Consider the following 16,374-nt stretch of genomic DNA (forward strand, 5'->3'; position numbering starts at 1 on the left):
TCAATTTCACACTAATGTGGAAATCTCTACGCTCTGTAGTTATCTTCTCAGATATTACTTTTTTAAATAAACTTCATGAAGAAACCCAGTGTTCTAATAACCATACTCCTGCAGCATCCTTGCCTCTGAACTTAACATCATTCAGCACTTTTACCACCATGCTTCCAAAAGGGTAAAGCTCCTGAGGTGGGCAGGTCCAGGGCACCACTCCCAGGAGCCAACCCCATTCACCTGTCTTTGCCCCTTTCAACCGTCAGGGCAATGCGTGAAGCCCAGTAGACAGCAAGTGAACTTGACTTCCAGAGAAATCACCATCTGTTTTTCTACCCCTAACAAACAAAGTGCCTCTGCTCTATAAATTCACAGTGCTGTGGAACTGCGACCTAGAATGAAAATGGAGATAGGTTGTTTTTTTGTCCAGTTAAATGGCTTTTTAAAAACAAGATCTTGGGCAGTAGGTTTATGCTGCAAGAATCTATGGGCTGCGTAAATTTTATCTGGTTCAAATAATACTACCATGTCCTAAAACTTGGGTATTATACACTTTCCAAATGTACAATGTCGTCAAGGTTTTATGACATTTCCTACAAAAATGACTCCACAGTCAAGTAGCACTTCATAAGCTACAGTTTGAATTCAGGTATCAGAGCAGAATGCAGCAGGAAAACGGTGCCGCTCCCCTGAATTCACTATCTCAGCCACAGGGGGTTATTTCACTGAACAATTTTCATCCATGCATGTTTCTATTCCCTCATAAAAAGAATTCCACATCTTGGATCATGGAGTACAACCAAAACTATGGTGGAAGGACCAAAAACTCATTCTTGATGACTTCTATTTTCCTGCAAAAGCTTCATCAGAGAAATTCTGCCATGTGCGGGGAATAGGGCCAGTGCGTATTCAACTTCACTTCCTTTTTCAAGTAGCAAAACCATTAGAGTATCAGGTCCATGCCTGCTGCTTAAACGTGTGACCCATCAAAGTGGCTTATGGAGCACACAAGACTTCCGAGACCCAGAGCTCTGAAGGCAAACCTGACAGATACGAGGTGCAAGTCTAGCCTCGCCAGGTTAAACATGGCTATGAAAGGAACATACTCAGTTCTACTGGCATCAAAATACAGCGCTCGCTGCCAAAGAGTCTATGAGGAAGAAATATTAAGTAATACGCCAACTCTGACATTGACATGCATTTGTTATTCTTCTATGCCAACCCACCCTAACCCAAAGCGTATGCTGTTCCAATCCAGGCCTGCCCTAACCCAGCTAATTATGCTTGAATTTAGGCAAAACACTAAGGAGTATTCAGTCCCAAAGACAATGTTTTAATGGCCCATTAGCTTCTGTATTATTTCCATATTCTGAGTTGGGTCCTGAACTGTGTTCATCACTGTAGGAATTGTCTCCCTTCCTCATCGCAGGTATAAAAGAACTCACACCCACTCACTGTGTTGGCAGTGGTATTAGTTCCTTCCCAAATGTACAGGGAAACACTCAGTGAAAAAGACTTGAAGCAGAACAACCTCTTTAATTATACATGAAATATTTCCAAATTCATTATCTACATGGTTTAAGTGGACTTGTGATCATGTTGCTCAAGGAGCCATGGTATAACCAACGGGTTTTGTTTTAGGGCTTTCAAACTCGTTGCCAAACCTTTGAGTCTGTCTGTGGAGAAAAGTTTAAAATTTTACAAAATATACACACATTGGCAAAAGTGGACATGTGTCCCTTAGGCACGAAAAGTGCCTTTCCCAAACGTTTACTGAGATTTTTTTCTATTTCTCAAGAATGAGAGTGCTTAGTCTCACCTCCTGGTAAAACGAACACTTGTGATATTCTTCCTAAATTCATTCCCACACATGGTGTCATCGTCAGAAAACTAGAGGAAATGAGGCTTATTCCCTTAATTTGTAGTAACCATTTTATCATATTTTCCCAGAGAAAAAAATCTTGTATCTAGATTGTATGACCTTGGGTTACCCTACCATACGCCTCAATTTCCCTCAGTTTCTTGGATGATTAACTTATACTTGCTTCACAGAGTCCCAGTCAAGAGTAAGAGAAGAAAAAAAAATGGAAAAAAAAAATGAAAGAGTAAGTGAACAGTGCATGTGTATCCAGCACATAGCATTCAACAAAAGTCAGTGCAATGAAGGTCAGTTTTGTCCTCATTCTCTTCCTGGTATTTAAATAACAAGACTTCTTTCCAATCCTCAGCACATGTTCCAAGAACTTCCACGTAGCTGTTTCCCTGTTAGTCCCACCTGCCCTGGACAGCCTCTTTGATTCAGAGGTCTTGGTGGTCCCTTCCCGGCTGTCTCCTAATTATCTGTATCAATTAGCTAGAACTTCAAAGGGGGGATCCAATGGCTGGGGCCTTGTCTTTAAAGATCTTGCCAGAAATGAATTAATAATATGATCTATCTGATCACCAATATCCTGAGAGTGTGGATGGGCACAGCTTCATGGGCTTGCGACTTGAGCAGTTGCACAGGGCCCTGCACTAAGACGGTTTGGCTCAGTGGACAGAGCATCAGCCCTAGGACTATCGCATCCTGGGTTCAATTCCAGTCAAGGGCAAGGACAAGTTCCTCAGCTGCAGGCTCATCCAGGGCCAAGGTGCGTGCAGGAGGCAACCAATCGATGTGTCTCTCTCACATCGATGTGTCTCTCTGTGTGCCTCTCCCCCTTCCTTCCATTTTCTCTAAAAATCAATGGGGGAAAATATCCTCGGGTGATGATTAACAAACAAAAAAAGAATAGGCTGTAAGAAAGGAAAGGGTAGAAGCAGGAAAAACAGCTAGGATGCTGTTGATATATACAAGGTGCAAGATGATGTGGCAAATGACACCAAAGAAGAGGCCAGTTAGACTCGATTTACCTGATGCTGCAGCACAGGTCACCAGGCACAGGCCTATCTATGGCAGTGTCCTTGCCAGCCAACTTTGTGCACTTGTTCCTGCCCAGTTCCCATGCTGGCTGCCTGCTTTACACTATATTTTCTTATAAGAGCAGGTGGTTTTCTCTTCTTGCCTACCCTTTTCCTATGGTGCCCCCTAAAAACTGTATACAGTAGCAAATGGGATTCTCCAAAAGAAAATCAGATGTTGTCACAAAATCTGGATCCCCCACAAAGGAGAAAATGAGCTGCTGAAAGAAGGAAGGAAAGAAGGGCCCGACTCAGGTCATGCATCTTCTGTGTTAGGTCACTGTAGTTGGGGCTCACTATACACTCCCTATGGTCCCTAATTAAGTAATGGATGTGAACATTCACCCCCTCCTAAAATCTGTTTGGGTGTGCAGGATAAAATCTACTAAAGTTTTTGTATATACAAAATGCATCTAAAATATCTTTAAAACCAACAGAATACTTTGCTCAACTCTCCATAAGGAAAAAGGAAAGACTAATTTTTTGAACTTTTTATTAGACTTACATCTAAATTTGTACAATTCTCTCTATGGTTAAGCTGGTAAATGAAAAAAAAATATCATCACTATTTAGTTTTCAGGTAATCAAATAGAAAACTCAACCGGCCTTGCTAAAAATGACACGATACAACTACGGGTGAGTGCAATACCAGTCAGTTACAAGTGTGTAGTGCCTAATCTAGATTTCTCGAAGAATACTCCCTGCTTTTCAGCATGCTCAGAAATGTCTCTGCCACGACAGAGCATGGATGCTACCCATCCGCAGCCTGAAGGGCGCTGCCAGCTACTCACCTTTTTCTGAAGAACATTGATTTTCCTTTCCTTCACTTCTAACATATCCTTCATGTCACGGATCTCCCCGGCCAGCGTCCCCTTCTCTTCTGTGAGATCTTGCAGCTGTTTTGTTTTTTTATTGAGAAAAGATTCTTTCTCTTCCAGGCGTAATCTCAGCGCATCTACCTGAAACCAGGAAGAAGAAAGAAGGTAGTGGTTTCAGGCCAGAGTCATCAGGAGGCATCAGTCAAGCCCCAGAAGGGGGTGGGGCGCAGCAGGCCTTCTGAGCACAGCGTGGTCACACCACTGCTCATGAGCATCTCGATGCCAAACATCTATCAGTCTGTGTCTACCTTAAAGTCCCGTCGCCTGTGTATCTGAACAGTGGTACATTTTTTAATGTAGGCTTTTTTTTATAAGAGAAGATGTTATGAAAGAGTAGTGTGTCTCCGTGATGGCCAGGGAGGGTACAGCGCTCAACGCAGCAGTATCTGCCAGGACCCTGGAGAACACAGTGAGCCACGCTCGACACCTGGAAGGAACACTGGCATGGAGAAAAACACTCCAAGATTAGAAGAATACAGCCCTGCCAGTGTGGCTCAGTGGTTGAGCGTTGACCTATGAACCAGGAGGTCATGGTTTGGTTCCCGGTCAGGGCACATGCCCAGGTTGCAGGTTGGATCCCCAGAATGTAGCTTGCAGGAGGCAGTCGATCAATGATTCTCTCTCATCATTGGTCTCTCTCTCTCTCTCTCTCTCTCTCTCTCTCTCTCTAATAAATAAAAATATATTTTTTAAAAAAAACATTTTGCCAAGATGAAGTAAATACTGCTAGAGGGAGGAAATGTGGAAATGACACCCACTCGCCAGCTTTATGAAAGACTACTTTCCAAAGGATAAGGATAAAAAGAGACAAAGCATCCTATTTCTACCTTACCTCAAAAATTGGATTATTACAATCCCTGCTTTTCAAATGTCAGTAATAAAATGAAGAAATGTAAGCTTTATTTTTTTCCACAAGACCACATATAAAAAAAACTGGAGTGAAGGAAGATTTTAATCCTCACTCATACCTGGAATTTGATAGGTAGTAACTACACCGACAATCAGGAAATAGTACTGAAGCCTGTTAGTTATATTATCAAAATAACCAAGCAAAACGAATTAAAAGTTTGTCTTGAGGAAAAAGAGATGGGACAGGGATAAATAGGGGCTGCTGCATCTCTCAGCAAAGTGTGCTCACTACACTAAGAGCAAGAAAAAGTTGATGAAAAGGGGAAAGAAGACAAAAGCTAAAAAAAAAAATAAAAAAAGGATGCAGGAAGGCCATAATGAGCCACAATAAGCAGCAACATAAATATTATGAGGAGACTCAAAGGCCTAACTTGGAACAATGAAAAGAGAGCATGAGGTGTCAGGCTGGCTCTGCCTCTATCTGGCTGTGAGGATGGGGACAAACAACTCACTGCCCCCACCCAGCCTTTTAGCCTCAGTTTCTTCATTCGTAAAACCAAAAGGTTGGAACAGAGCGCCTGATATTTTAGGATTTTAAAGACAGGAATCAAGCGTAGGTACAATACATCATGAAAAAGGTGATGATATGAGAAAGAAAACAATTATTGGGGTAGAATCTCCATTTCTTACACCTTTCCAAGAAAGGTGTGCCCAAGTATGACCTTCCTAAAGGTCAAAAGTGATGAGGAGGTGAGTGGGTAGAGTTTTCCCAGTTTCTGTCCCTGAGGGGAGGATGAAGCTGGGAGGTCCCAGCAAGGGAAAGGGTGACAACAAGAGCTTGAAGTCCCGTAGAGACCCTGACTGCAGTGTGGAGAGGACGGGTATCGGTGACTGCAGAGGTAAGAACTGCAGACTCTTCAAACATCTGCTCTTCCCACATAATTACCATAGAGATCTAGGGGCCAGGAAGGTGGAGGGGATGCTTGTGTCTGGGGATCTTCCACGAAAATTGATTCCAGTTGCACTGAAGTTTAAACATAGAGATTCTCAAGTGACCTATCTTCGTTTAAAGTTATCTTCACCTACCAATCTGGAATAAAATCAATACTTGTCTTTGGATTTTCATCGTATCAGGTAGAAAAGAAATATTTTTTATACATAAAGAATGGCATTTGTGGGTTCCTTGTACATTGGCAGGGCATGCTGAGCAGATTAGGGCAGGGGTTATAAATAAGGGCTTACGCTCAGTTGTGGAGACTTGAACATAGGCTGACCAGGACTTGATGTGAATCTGAGAGGAACTGTGGTCCCATTAGCCCTGCATTCCAGCTATCACAGATGGGTGGTCTCTATCAGGAATAAAGGAAATACCTAATATCCCAAACTGTGATATAAATCAATGACAATATGGGAGGTCGTGAGTGGTGCTGACGTGGGCTTAGGAAAGAGACTCTGTACTGATGAGGAAGACACTTAGCATGTGTAGCGCCTCCTCGCCATGCATGGCCTATCAGTGCCCAGCTGCATCTTCCTGAGCCCAGAAGAGATAAAAATAAACAACTCTGGCTGTAAGAATGTTCCTCCAAGAATAAAACAGAGCAGGGATGGTCGTGATCAACACACTACTCAGAACACTCAAATTCTACATGGCAGGAGGAGTCTGTGCCAGCTCAGGTCTCCTGCTTCGGAGTTTATTTTCCATGCGCCCGAAAGCATGTACTTAGCTTCAAAGGAATTTGAATCGTGCCCTTCAATCACCTTCACTCTATCTTTACAGCTTTGCACAGTCTCCTACAATCAAGAAACAAAGCTTAAGGGCCTTTTTTTTTTTTTCTCTTAAGACAAAACTTTGACCTGAACTGCATCCAATTCTCAACCAACATTAGCCCCGTTTGCAGTAAGCAAGTATGACATCATTTCTAAAGTCAAACTTTAACTTCCAGATGGTGCAAAACCGCAAGCAGGCGCACGGGCCTTCTGATGCACAGAAGTTTAAATGCAGGGAAGATGAGGCAAGAAAGAATAGAGTCTATTAAAAATTGGAATATGTAGTTTCAAACTGGGTATCAATGAGTAGGATTAAAGTCGCCCTCACTAATATTTGGACTTCACTCAACAGTGTACATTGGTCAAAAAGAATCAGAAAGGCCTTGAAGTTTAGATTATAGTCCAACATCAGGTAGAGACATAAAGTTAAAATGTTAGAGAATATGAAATACTTTTCTTTGCCTCTTCACTCAACACCAAATAATTTTAAGGGCCCTTGACTCTCTCTCTTAAACTTTGGCAGTTGACTCAATAATAAAACTTGGCAAAGCAAAAAGCACTATTATTTCCCAGAAAGAAAAAAAAAACTTAGAACTGTATGATATAGTCAGTGCATAAAGACCCATAGGTTCAGTTTCCAATTTTTACATCTGACTCAACTGCATGGGAACTAGTCACCTAATGTTAAAAGTAGGACAATCTTTTCATTTTAGGAGAATTACTCATTTCCTTCTGATCCAATTATGTGTGTGTTTGTGTGTGTGTGAGAGTGTGTGTGCTCACGCGTGGGCGCTTAAGACCATATAACATATGAAAATTTAACCTTTTATCTGGCAGTATAAAACACGAAACATTTGTTATCACTTCAGTTCCAGGTAATAACTTGAAAGAAAAGGACCATGGCAATGAAATTGGCAAAAATTGCCAAAATCGGAGTTAAACATTATTAATCTTCATGTCAGCACCCAGGAATTATAACCAGCTCCAATGGTGAGGTATGTTTGGAGAAGTTCTGTACATCAGGCTCCCGACCTTGCTGCCATATTTTACACGGGCTTTCAGAAACGGCTTTAATGTTGTGACAAAACACTAAGTGCTACTCGATGTGCCATAAATAATTTTTTTTTAAATCAAACGGTTCATTCCAATGACTACAGCAACACTTGGAAAAAAAAAAAAAAGAAACACTTGAGAGAGAAAAGGGGGCCACTTGAAATTTTTCACGGATTAAATACCACTTACTTGACAACGCTTCGGGAATTGAATAAACATGGTATCGCAAAGAACAACTTTCAAAGAAAATGAAGCTGGAACACTCACAAAAGCTCCCGGTACAGTTTTCTTTCACATTCAAAGTTGAGTGTGTTTGTTTTTCCTAATAGTAGACTTGGGTTAAGGGTGTATTTGAATTTGATTCAACTTGCAATCATTCAAATGGGAGTCAGCTTCGAAGTTGGAAGGATGCATAGTGGACACAGCCTCCAAAGACACAAACACTTAAAAATACCCTAAAATGTAAAACTTGCTGTGGGAGGAACCACTACTTAGCACTCACATCCAATTTTCCTTTCCTTCCTGAACACAGGGACAGTCTCCCTTGCAGGAAGATGGGGCCATTTGTCTTATTCATGAAATAGAAACAGAAGTGGCACACCTCGCTTCTCCATGCTTCCCCCTCCCCACTCTGCCCCATCCTCAGAGACCGTGGAGGCTACATGTTCAGGATGGTGGAGCTACAAGACAGCAGAACCTCCATAAATCTGGATCCTCAAGAGACTACAAGAAGGAGGAGCATCCCCTACCTTCCACCCACCAATCCCAACACCCAACCTGGGTTGTACTTACAATATGATGCACTGAACTACTAAAAAATTATTATTCTTATAATTTCCCCTGTTTTTGTTAAGAGGTGGGCACCTTACAAGTAGAAATATTTGCTTCTCTTTCAGATTATCATAAATTTGAAAGAAATAGGACTGCTGTACCTCCCTCTACTCCTACGTGTACAATCGCAACATCTACTTTCTCCTCTATTTCCCCCCCAAATCCAAAGAGAAGGGAAAGGACAGAGAGCCAAGGGCAGCGCTAAAAGGAAGAGGTAGCAGAACCCTGGGGAATGGACTCAGAGGTTAAAGTTCAAGACCTTAGGGAGAAGAGAGAAAGAGATTGAAGAGGATGAGTCCTCTTAGGCCCACGGGCTTAAACTTCAGTTTGTATAGATAAGTGGCTCAAGGGGACAACTCTGTTTTGCAAAAGTCTCTGCATTACAAATGTATGTGTTCAAGCAACTCATGGAAATGACCAGGGACTTACCCACAGGCCTTCCAAATGCTGAGAACAAAACTAAGGTGTTATGAGCAAAATGAGGATAATAACAGTACCTCCTTCATCAAGTTATTTTGGGGATTAAATTGAATAACATGTAATGCACTTAACACAGTGCCTGGCACCCAGAAACACTCAATAAATTTTTGCTATTGTTATTATATTTTATTATTCCACTTTCCACAGTCTCCAAGCCAGTGATTTATATACTGTAGGAATGCAATAAAGGCTGCTAATCAACAGCCCTCAGGAAAAATGGAGAACCAGCAAATAAGGTTTTGTGCTCTAACATGTACCAGGGTGTTATATTGTCTGTCATTTACTTTAAATTATTTCAGCATACCCTGTATGATATGGGTGTCTGTGTGGAGGGGTGTCTGGGTGGCTGGGTGTATTTCTCAACAGAGAATAAATCCTCCATGGTAGTTAATTAGCCTTTGAAAGACTTTAATTAAAAGCTGACATGCCAGAGTCAGCTACCAAAAGTGCCTCAATATTCTTTATATTGATGAGCACCTGAAATTTGGTCAATTAGCATAATTGGTGTGAGGAGTGATTTTTCCTTGCTATAGTGAGTGGTGTTTGAGATGTGTGGATTGCCTGGAAATGCTGCACAGGCACTTGACTCTTCCAGGAACGAGATTTCAGGCAGTTTATCCAAAGGAATATGATGCAAGCCACGTCCATAATTTTAAACTTTGTAATAGCCACATTAGAAAAGTTAAAATGGGGTAAAATTAATGTGTATTTAACCTAAATTACTATCTCCAAAATGTTATTGCTTAAGATGTAATGAATATGAAAAAATCACTGGCATTTTATTTTGTATTGTCTTCAAAATGCAGCACTAATGTTACACTTTCAGCATATCTCAATTAGAACCAGCCATAATTCAGATGCTCAGTGGCCTCATGCAGCTCATGGCTACCATATGGGACAGTGCAGGTCCATGGCTAGTAAGCCCAAAAGTTTCAATCTTTCGATTTCTATCTCCTCTGCCTCAAAAGCAAATAAGATTGTCTGAGACCTGCCATAGGAAATATCACCACACTGGCCTAATGTGAACCTTCTGTGGCCTCAGAAGTACAGAGAGCTTCAAGGAGCACAGCTGAACAACTCTAATGGAAAACCTAGAGGCAAGATCATGGGCAGGAGTCCCATAGCCTTCCCTTCTCCTACCATCAGAGGCCACTGACCTCAACCAAAGAAAATCAAGTTAAGTGTCGATGAGCTAATGGGCTTGGTGATTCAGCGAGCATGATCTCTTTGGAGTCTTGTTGAAAAGAAGAGTTCAGAATAATCATTGCTTTTTAGAAGTTCTTTCACCTAATCTCAAATATAGCAAAAGTTGCCTTTCAGAAAAAAAATGTCCTTCAATCGCTATATCATAAAATAATACTATTAGATGAGGGTGTGTCTGACTCTTACGCTTGGGTTATGGCCTTCTCTTCTTTGACATTTGCAGCTATTTTTATTTCAGAGTTGTCTTCTCTGTAGGTACTCTTGTCAACTAGAATTATTAACTTATTCATTTAAATAATATAAAGACTAGATTTTGTGTCAGGCATTGTTCTAGTTAGAGATACAGCCTTTTAGCAGGACCGTCAAGTCTATGACTTACTGAACACACATTTGTAAAATTGGGAGTGGGGTATAGCAAGTTTTTATTATGTCAATATCATTAGTAAACGAGATTTTTAGGATATGATGAAAGTAATACAAATATAAAAATATAAAAACTTTTGTAAAAAACTGCACTGACAAAAGACTAATTTTTGGATGTCTGTGCTTATTAGTAAAAATGTATATGTGCCTGTTTGTGTGCATATGAAATAATAAAATTCATGGTTTAATGAATAGCTATCAGCTAAAATCTATCCTGGTATTCAACAAAATGGTTTATTTAACCGAGGGCTACTCTTGACTGTGTAATCTTGGAACAGTGAATGACTTTATTGAGCTTTAAATAAGTTTGCTTTATACCTGCTCCACTATGTTCAACATAATTTTGGATTCTAATAAATTTGGGTCTAAAAAAAGCTTTTTAATTCTAATAAGTATAAACACATGATTTTTTTTCTTTTAAAAAAGGTTTTCTAGCTTTGCCTAATAAAAAGCCTTAGAAAAAAGTGACCAATAGCAATGAGGACCCACGCCAAACACAAAATTTTAGGTCTATGGCAAGAAATACAGAAATGAGTATAGAACACCTCAGTGAACCAAATAGCAAGGAAATAATAAGGACCAAGTCTTCTTATTGGCCAAGGACCAGAGAATTTGGTGCTATTCTATGAACAGACACCAGTGGGCAGGAATGAAGGCTGGGACAGGTAGGGAGCTACTGCAGCCAACCAGAGTAGAGGCACTGGCAGCCACAACTAGGATGCAGGTGCTGCAGAGGGAGAATGTGGCTATGTTTAAGACACATTTTGAGATACAATCAAGATGCTGGTGGCAGGTGGGAAAGTTTATATGTACAGGGATAAAAGGAAGGTAGGAATCAAAGATACCCCTGAGTTACTGGCTAAAGCAACTCCATAGATGGTGGAATTATTGCCTGTGCTAGTAAAGACTGGGAGAATCAGATTTGGTGGTAGGAAATCAAGAGTTCAGTATTAGGTACATATAGGTTGAGATGCTAGAAACGTCCTAAGGGCAAAAGGCTACATGACATAGAATCTCCCGAGACAACAGAACTTAGACTAGAGTCTCACCTACACATGAATGAGCAGTCCTGTAATTATATCAATATTCCTCCAGCAGATGAATTAGGACAACTCCTCTGCATTTTACAGACTGATTCCCAATTAGATGCAGCTGCCTGAGATCAAGTTTGAAATCTATGGTAGTTGAATATAAAAGGGTCCCTGATTTTCAACCTTTAGTTTACAAGGTCTCTTCCCTCATAGTCCAGAGAAACAAGAGATTTGGTCATTTCAATCATTCCCTGAAGCCAGTGGTTCTCAACCTTCCTAATACCTCAGCCCTTTAATACAGTTCCTCATGTTGTGGTGACCCCCAATTTCATTATTACAAATTGAGCATAATTAAAGCATAGTGATTAATTACAAAAACAATATGTAATTATATATGTGTTTTCTGATGGTCTTAGGGGACCCCTGTGAAAGGGTCGTTCGACCCCCAAAGGGGTCTCGACCCACAGGTTGAGAACCGCTGCTAAGCTCCTTCCTGGTGGCTAGTTAATGCCAATGACCTGTTTACCCTCCTGGGGATCAATGCAGTCAGGAGAGGGATACTGACTGGGGAAAAAAGGATTGCAGGAGCCCACTTCTGGGGCTGGCTTTCACCTAGCAACCGCAAGCTTATACATTTGACCAGAGAAAAGTCCTAACTTACATTTTTAAAATATAAAATTTAGATAGCACAAATAGAAACAATAATGCCTGTATTATAGAGTGCTCCATAATTTACAATATACCTTTCTGTTAAATTATAAATCTGTTCTCTTACACAATTTCGATTCAAAAAGTAAAATTCAGGGATACTTAGTATTGTATAGCCTCATACTGTGCTTATGAAAGTTAAGTTACAATCACCAGCTTGTTAATAACACAGTTGAGATTTTCAGGTTGTAAAGATTCATTTTGTCTGACCTGCCTGTCAAAAAATTATACCCATGTCCCACATGCCACCTACTTGAGGCAAACAATGCTGGGTTATGAGTGCTTTGTATCACCTACAGGGAAGAATTCATATCATATGTGGGTTAATAATCCAGCCAACTTTATAAAGCCTGTTTTCATACTTAAGTTTTTGGCTACTTCTTACACTAAAATTAGGTGGTTTTAAGTGACTAGTCCAAAGTTCAAAATTTAATGTTCAGTTCTGTTCCAGCAAATTTCTGAAAACACATGGGAATTGTAACTCATGTGTTAATACTTAAAGTTTTTGTTAATAAAACTTCCAACACTAACCTTACCTCATTGAACTTACCTCACTGGTTTTTATGCTTACTATAAAACTATAGCTGTCATAATATTTTTGAATTACTACAAAAGGAAGTAAGCCATTCCAAAGTCAATGTTATTTTGCAACATGATGATAGTTATAAATTCAAAATACTTAAAACCAATTTGCAAAGCTATCAATCTTAGTGCCTCCTAACATTTGAAAAGCCCATCTTCAAGACATTTACTATTACAAAAAAACAAGTTTAAGAAAACACTGTGTATCATTCATATTGCACTTTCACTTCAAGTAAGCACATTAAATTTAAACATGAACACTCATTTTAACATAAAATTTTAAAATATTGGTCCTGCTTAGATATTTCATGAACTTTCTAAACTATCACTGAAGGCCAGAGAACTGAAATCACTGATAATTTAGCACCAAGATTAAGTGATAATTTTGTGATCTCAAGGTCAGTGCTTTCCAATAAATCCAAATAAGTAACCTCCATGCAGATATGCTTGACATATGTGTAAATGACTAACATGTTAGGGGCTGTAGTCATTTTATTTTCAAAGAGAATTAAACCCATGTTTTAGTCATATCTCTCAAATCAGGGCTGGTGCTCCTGGAGGATGGGGAGCAGTGTTCAAAGATCCTTGAGTTTGCTACATGGATTGCTTTATGTTGTCTTTTCTTTTGGATGATGACCTCAGAATTAAAAAAGAACTTATTCTGGATAATGTAGATAATTCGTTAGAACCAAAGATTGTTAAGAGACTTCAGTATCTGCCTTTGTGTTTGCACGTAAAAATTCTTTTGGGGTGAAATAGAAAAAGCATAGAAGGACTTCTTATTTCTCTCCAAATATTATATTCCCTCCAATATACTGGTCATGGGACATCATGATGACCATGAAACAAGGATTTGATATCACCATGGAAACCGCATCAGTAAGGAACGAGGTCATCATACAGCACACCACTATGCAGACCTCCTGCGCTGGCACCTGTGCTGAGCGGCTGGCACCATATTCATATCAAGTGTAAATTTACATCCAGCAAACACAGCCCTTTTCCATATAAAGTTAATACCATTAATTTAAATTTTATAGGCTTTGACATTATGTTTTCATTGAGTGTGTAATTTTTATTTGGTTTCATAGTTCTGTAAGGCCTATAGCATGCCTCGTCTTATCTTCGTACCTAATTAAGTAACACAAGTAATAATTATTACATAAAGCAATCCTGGCTGTCTACAATGTTCTTCTTATTATTTTTTCTTCTAAAAGGAATTTCTTTCCCAGTGTGAGACATACAGCCCTAAAATAAACAGTGTTTGTCCTTTAAAAATCCTCATGAGTGTTACGCAAAAATGAAATGCAGAGTGACAGTGTGTTCCTCGATCAAGCTGACTTGGGAAATGCAGCTTGCTGTCCTGATTTATGGTACACATTAAGTAAAACTAAAGCAAAGATCTTACTTAACTTGATTTAACCACAGACCCCATATTTTTAAAGAATGCATAATAATAACCTTCAAAGGTTGTTATGAAAGACTGTTCTCAAGTACCTGTTAGCCATCAGATGTTTAAGGCACAGCATAGATATGAAATGTTTGAGGATGGTGAAATGCGGACACACCACGGGATTAAATTCAGAAGACCTTGACTCAAAGTAAACTACATTCAGTCAAGCTGTCCTCCGTGGCTATCTGTGTGCTACGTGGTGTGCAGTGTGTCTTATGTAATCCTCAGAACCACCTGTGAGGTAGGTATTGTTTACAAGTAAAAACCTTAAAGCTCTGAGAGCTTACAGGTATATTGTGCTAAAGCCCCATCTTCTAGTTCAGCGGTTCTCAACGTGTGGGTCGCGACCCCTTTGACAGTCAAACGACTCTTTCACAGGGGTCGCTTAATACCATCCTGCATATCAGATATTTACATTACGATTCATAACAGTAGCAACATTACAGTTATGAAGTAGCAACGAAAATAATTTTATGGTTGGGTCACAACATGAGGAACTGTATTTAAAGGGCCAGAAGGTTGAGAGAACCACTGTTCTAGTTCAAGATCTATTCCACCAGCTTACATCCCAGTTCACTTTTGGCTCTGTGGGCACCTAGGGTTGAGACCTTAGGGGAAGTCACTTGCTTCTTAAGGACTCGGCTATCTCTTCTATAAATTAACAACATTTTGTTCAATGACCTCTTCAGTAATCACCTACCTCAAACTTACATGATGTCAGGAGGTGAGTGATCCAGATACTAAAACATATTTTAAAAGCTTTGTTACTTAAAACATTTTTGTATGGATGCAGTAAAAAAAAAAAATTAGACAAAGTCCAAAACAGATTCACATCTTAAGGAAATTTAGTATAGGATAAAAGTGACATTTAGATTCAGTAGAGAAAATACAGGTTATTCAATTAATAATGGCTCAAAACTGACTACAGTAGCAGTATCTTACCCTTTCTGGTATTATTTAGAAAATAATAATAAAGGTAACCTTACTTAATTCCTTATGACAAAAATAAATTCCTAATAAAGAGTTAGATATGAGAAAATTAAACCATAAAAACTGCAAAAAAAATTATGAAGTACATCTTACTTTTGAAACACAGAAGTCCTACCTAAGCAAGAGAAAATGCTTGGGTAGCATAAAGGAAAAGATAGACAAAATTAAATATAAGTTAAAATAATCTTTATAAAAAAAACAAAGGCAAATTGCAGGAAATTGTGGCAAATGTTTCAGTATCTATAATATGTTTCTAATGTTTGCAAATGTTACAGTATCTATAATGTTTCTCAGTGGGAATATGAAAAGAATGTTTGCCTGAGTGTGCATAGAATATTTCTGAAAAAAACAAACAGGTAAATAAGAGTTTACTAGATATCTACTACATGCTCACTTGATAAGTGATAAAAACAAGAATTAAATTACCAGGCTAGTTAATTTCCCTTATAAGCTAACGAAGGCATCACACCAACTACTATAGGGAGCTAGAGTAAGATAAACTCAGTCAGACCCAGAACTTCCAGAAAATGAACCGATTAGCTGCATCTCCAAAGGACCCTCCACAGGGCAAACATGCTGCAGGTAAAGGAGACGATCTGTCCTGGAAGAGTTACGTATGGTGGTACATATTATAGCTGCTATGACTTTTCATCTAATATATCAATACATTGTTGGAAGGCAGGAAAGAATAATAGCTACAAGTAGGGGCTCTTAGCTAGACTCCTCACGTGTTCCATCATTTACTGAGCATGATATAGAGAAAGATAGAACTATACGTTAATTAATATTCTACCAGCTACCATAAAAACCTAGTCACACTGACAACAATGATAACATAAGCTAACACCTATGGAGCAGTTTCATGGAGCCCATCAGCCCAATAACTTTGGACGAGTTATTTCTTTCCATTCTACAAGACCCAGAGCTACACAGCTTATATGTGGCACAGCCTAGACTTGAGCACTTGTCTGTCAAAATCCAAAGGGCCTGCTCAGAATATCAAGCTCAGAAGGAGGAAAGCATGGATGACAAACACAAGAGTGAAGAGGAACATGTGAAGACACAACAAAAAAGGCAAAGTTACTAAAATTATGAGCGGTATCTTACCCTTTTGGGTATATTGGTAGTTATTACTTATAGTGAAAACATTAAGCCTTTGCTTTGAGGGGTCTTCATGCTATCATGGTAGAAGTGT

The 16,374-nt window shown here is 39.4% G+C and overlaps 1 protein-coding gene across 12 annotated transcripts in view; it reads right to left on the reverse strand.

The window, feature by feature from the left end:
- Nucleotides 1–16,374, reverse strand: part of ERC2 (ELKS/RAB6-interacting/CAST family member 2) — an 861,660-nt gene that overhangs the window by 532,412 nt on the left and 312,874 nt on the right. For all 12 annotated transcript variants that reach the window (XM_015571179.1, XM_015571181.1, XM_015571167.1 and 9 more), the window contains one exon: nt 3,723–3,890. In XM_015571179.1, coding sequence (XP_015426665.1) covers nt 3,723–3,890 — 168 coding nt within the window. The remainder of the gene's footprint in view (nt 1–3,722; nt 3,891–16,374) is intronic.

This window comes from Myotis davidii, unplaced genomic scaffold (genome assembly GCF_000327345.1).
Source record: "Myotis davidii unplaced genomic scaffold, ASM32734v1 scaffold111, whole genome shotgun sequence".
NCBI lineage: Eukaryota > Metazoa > Chordata > Mammalia > Chiroptera > Vespertilionidae > Myotis > Myotis davidii.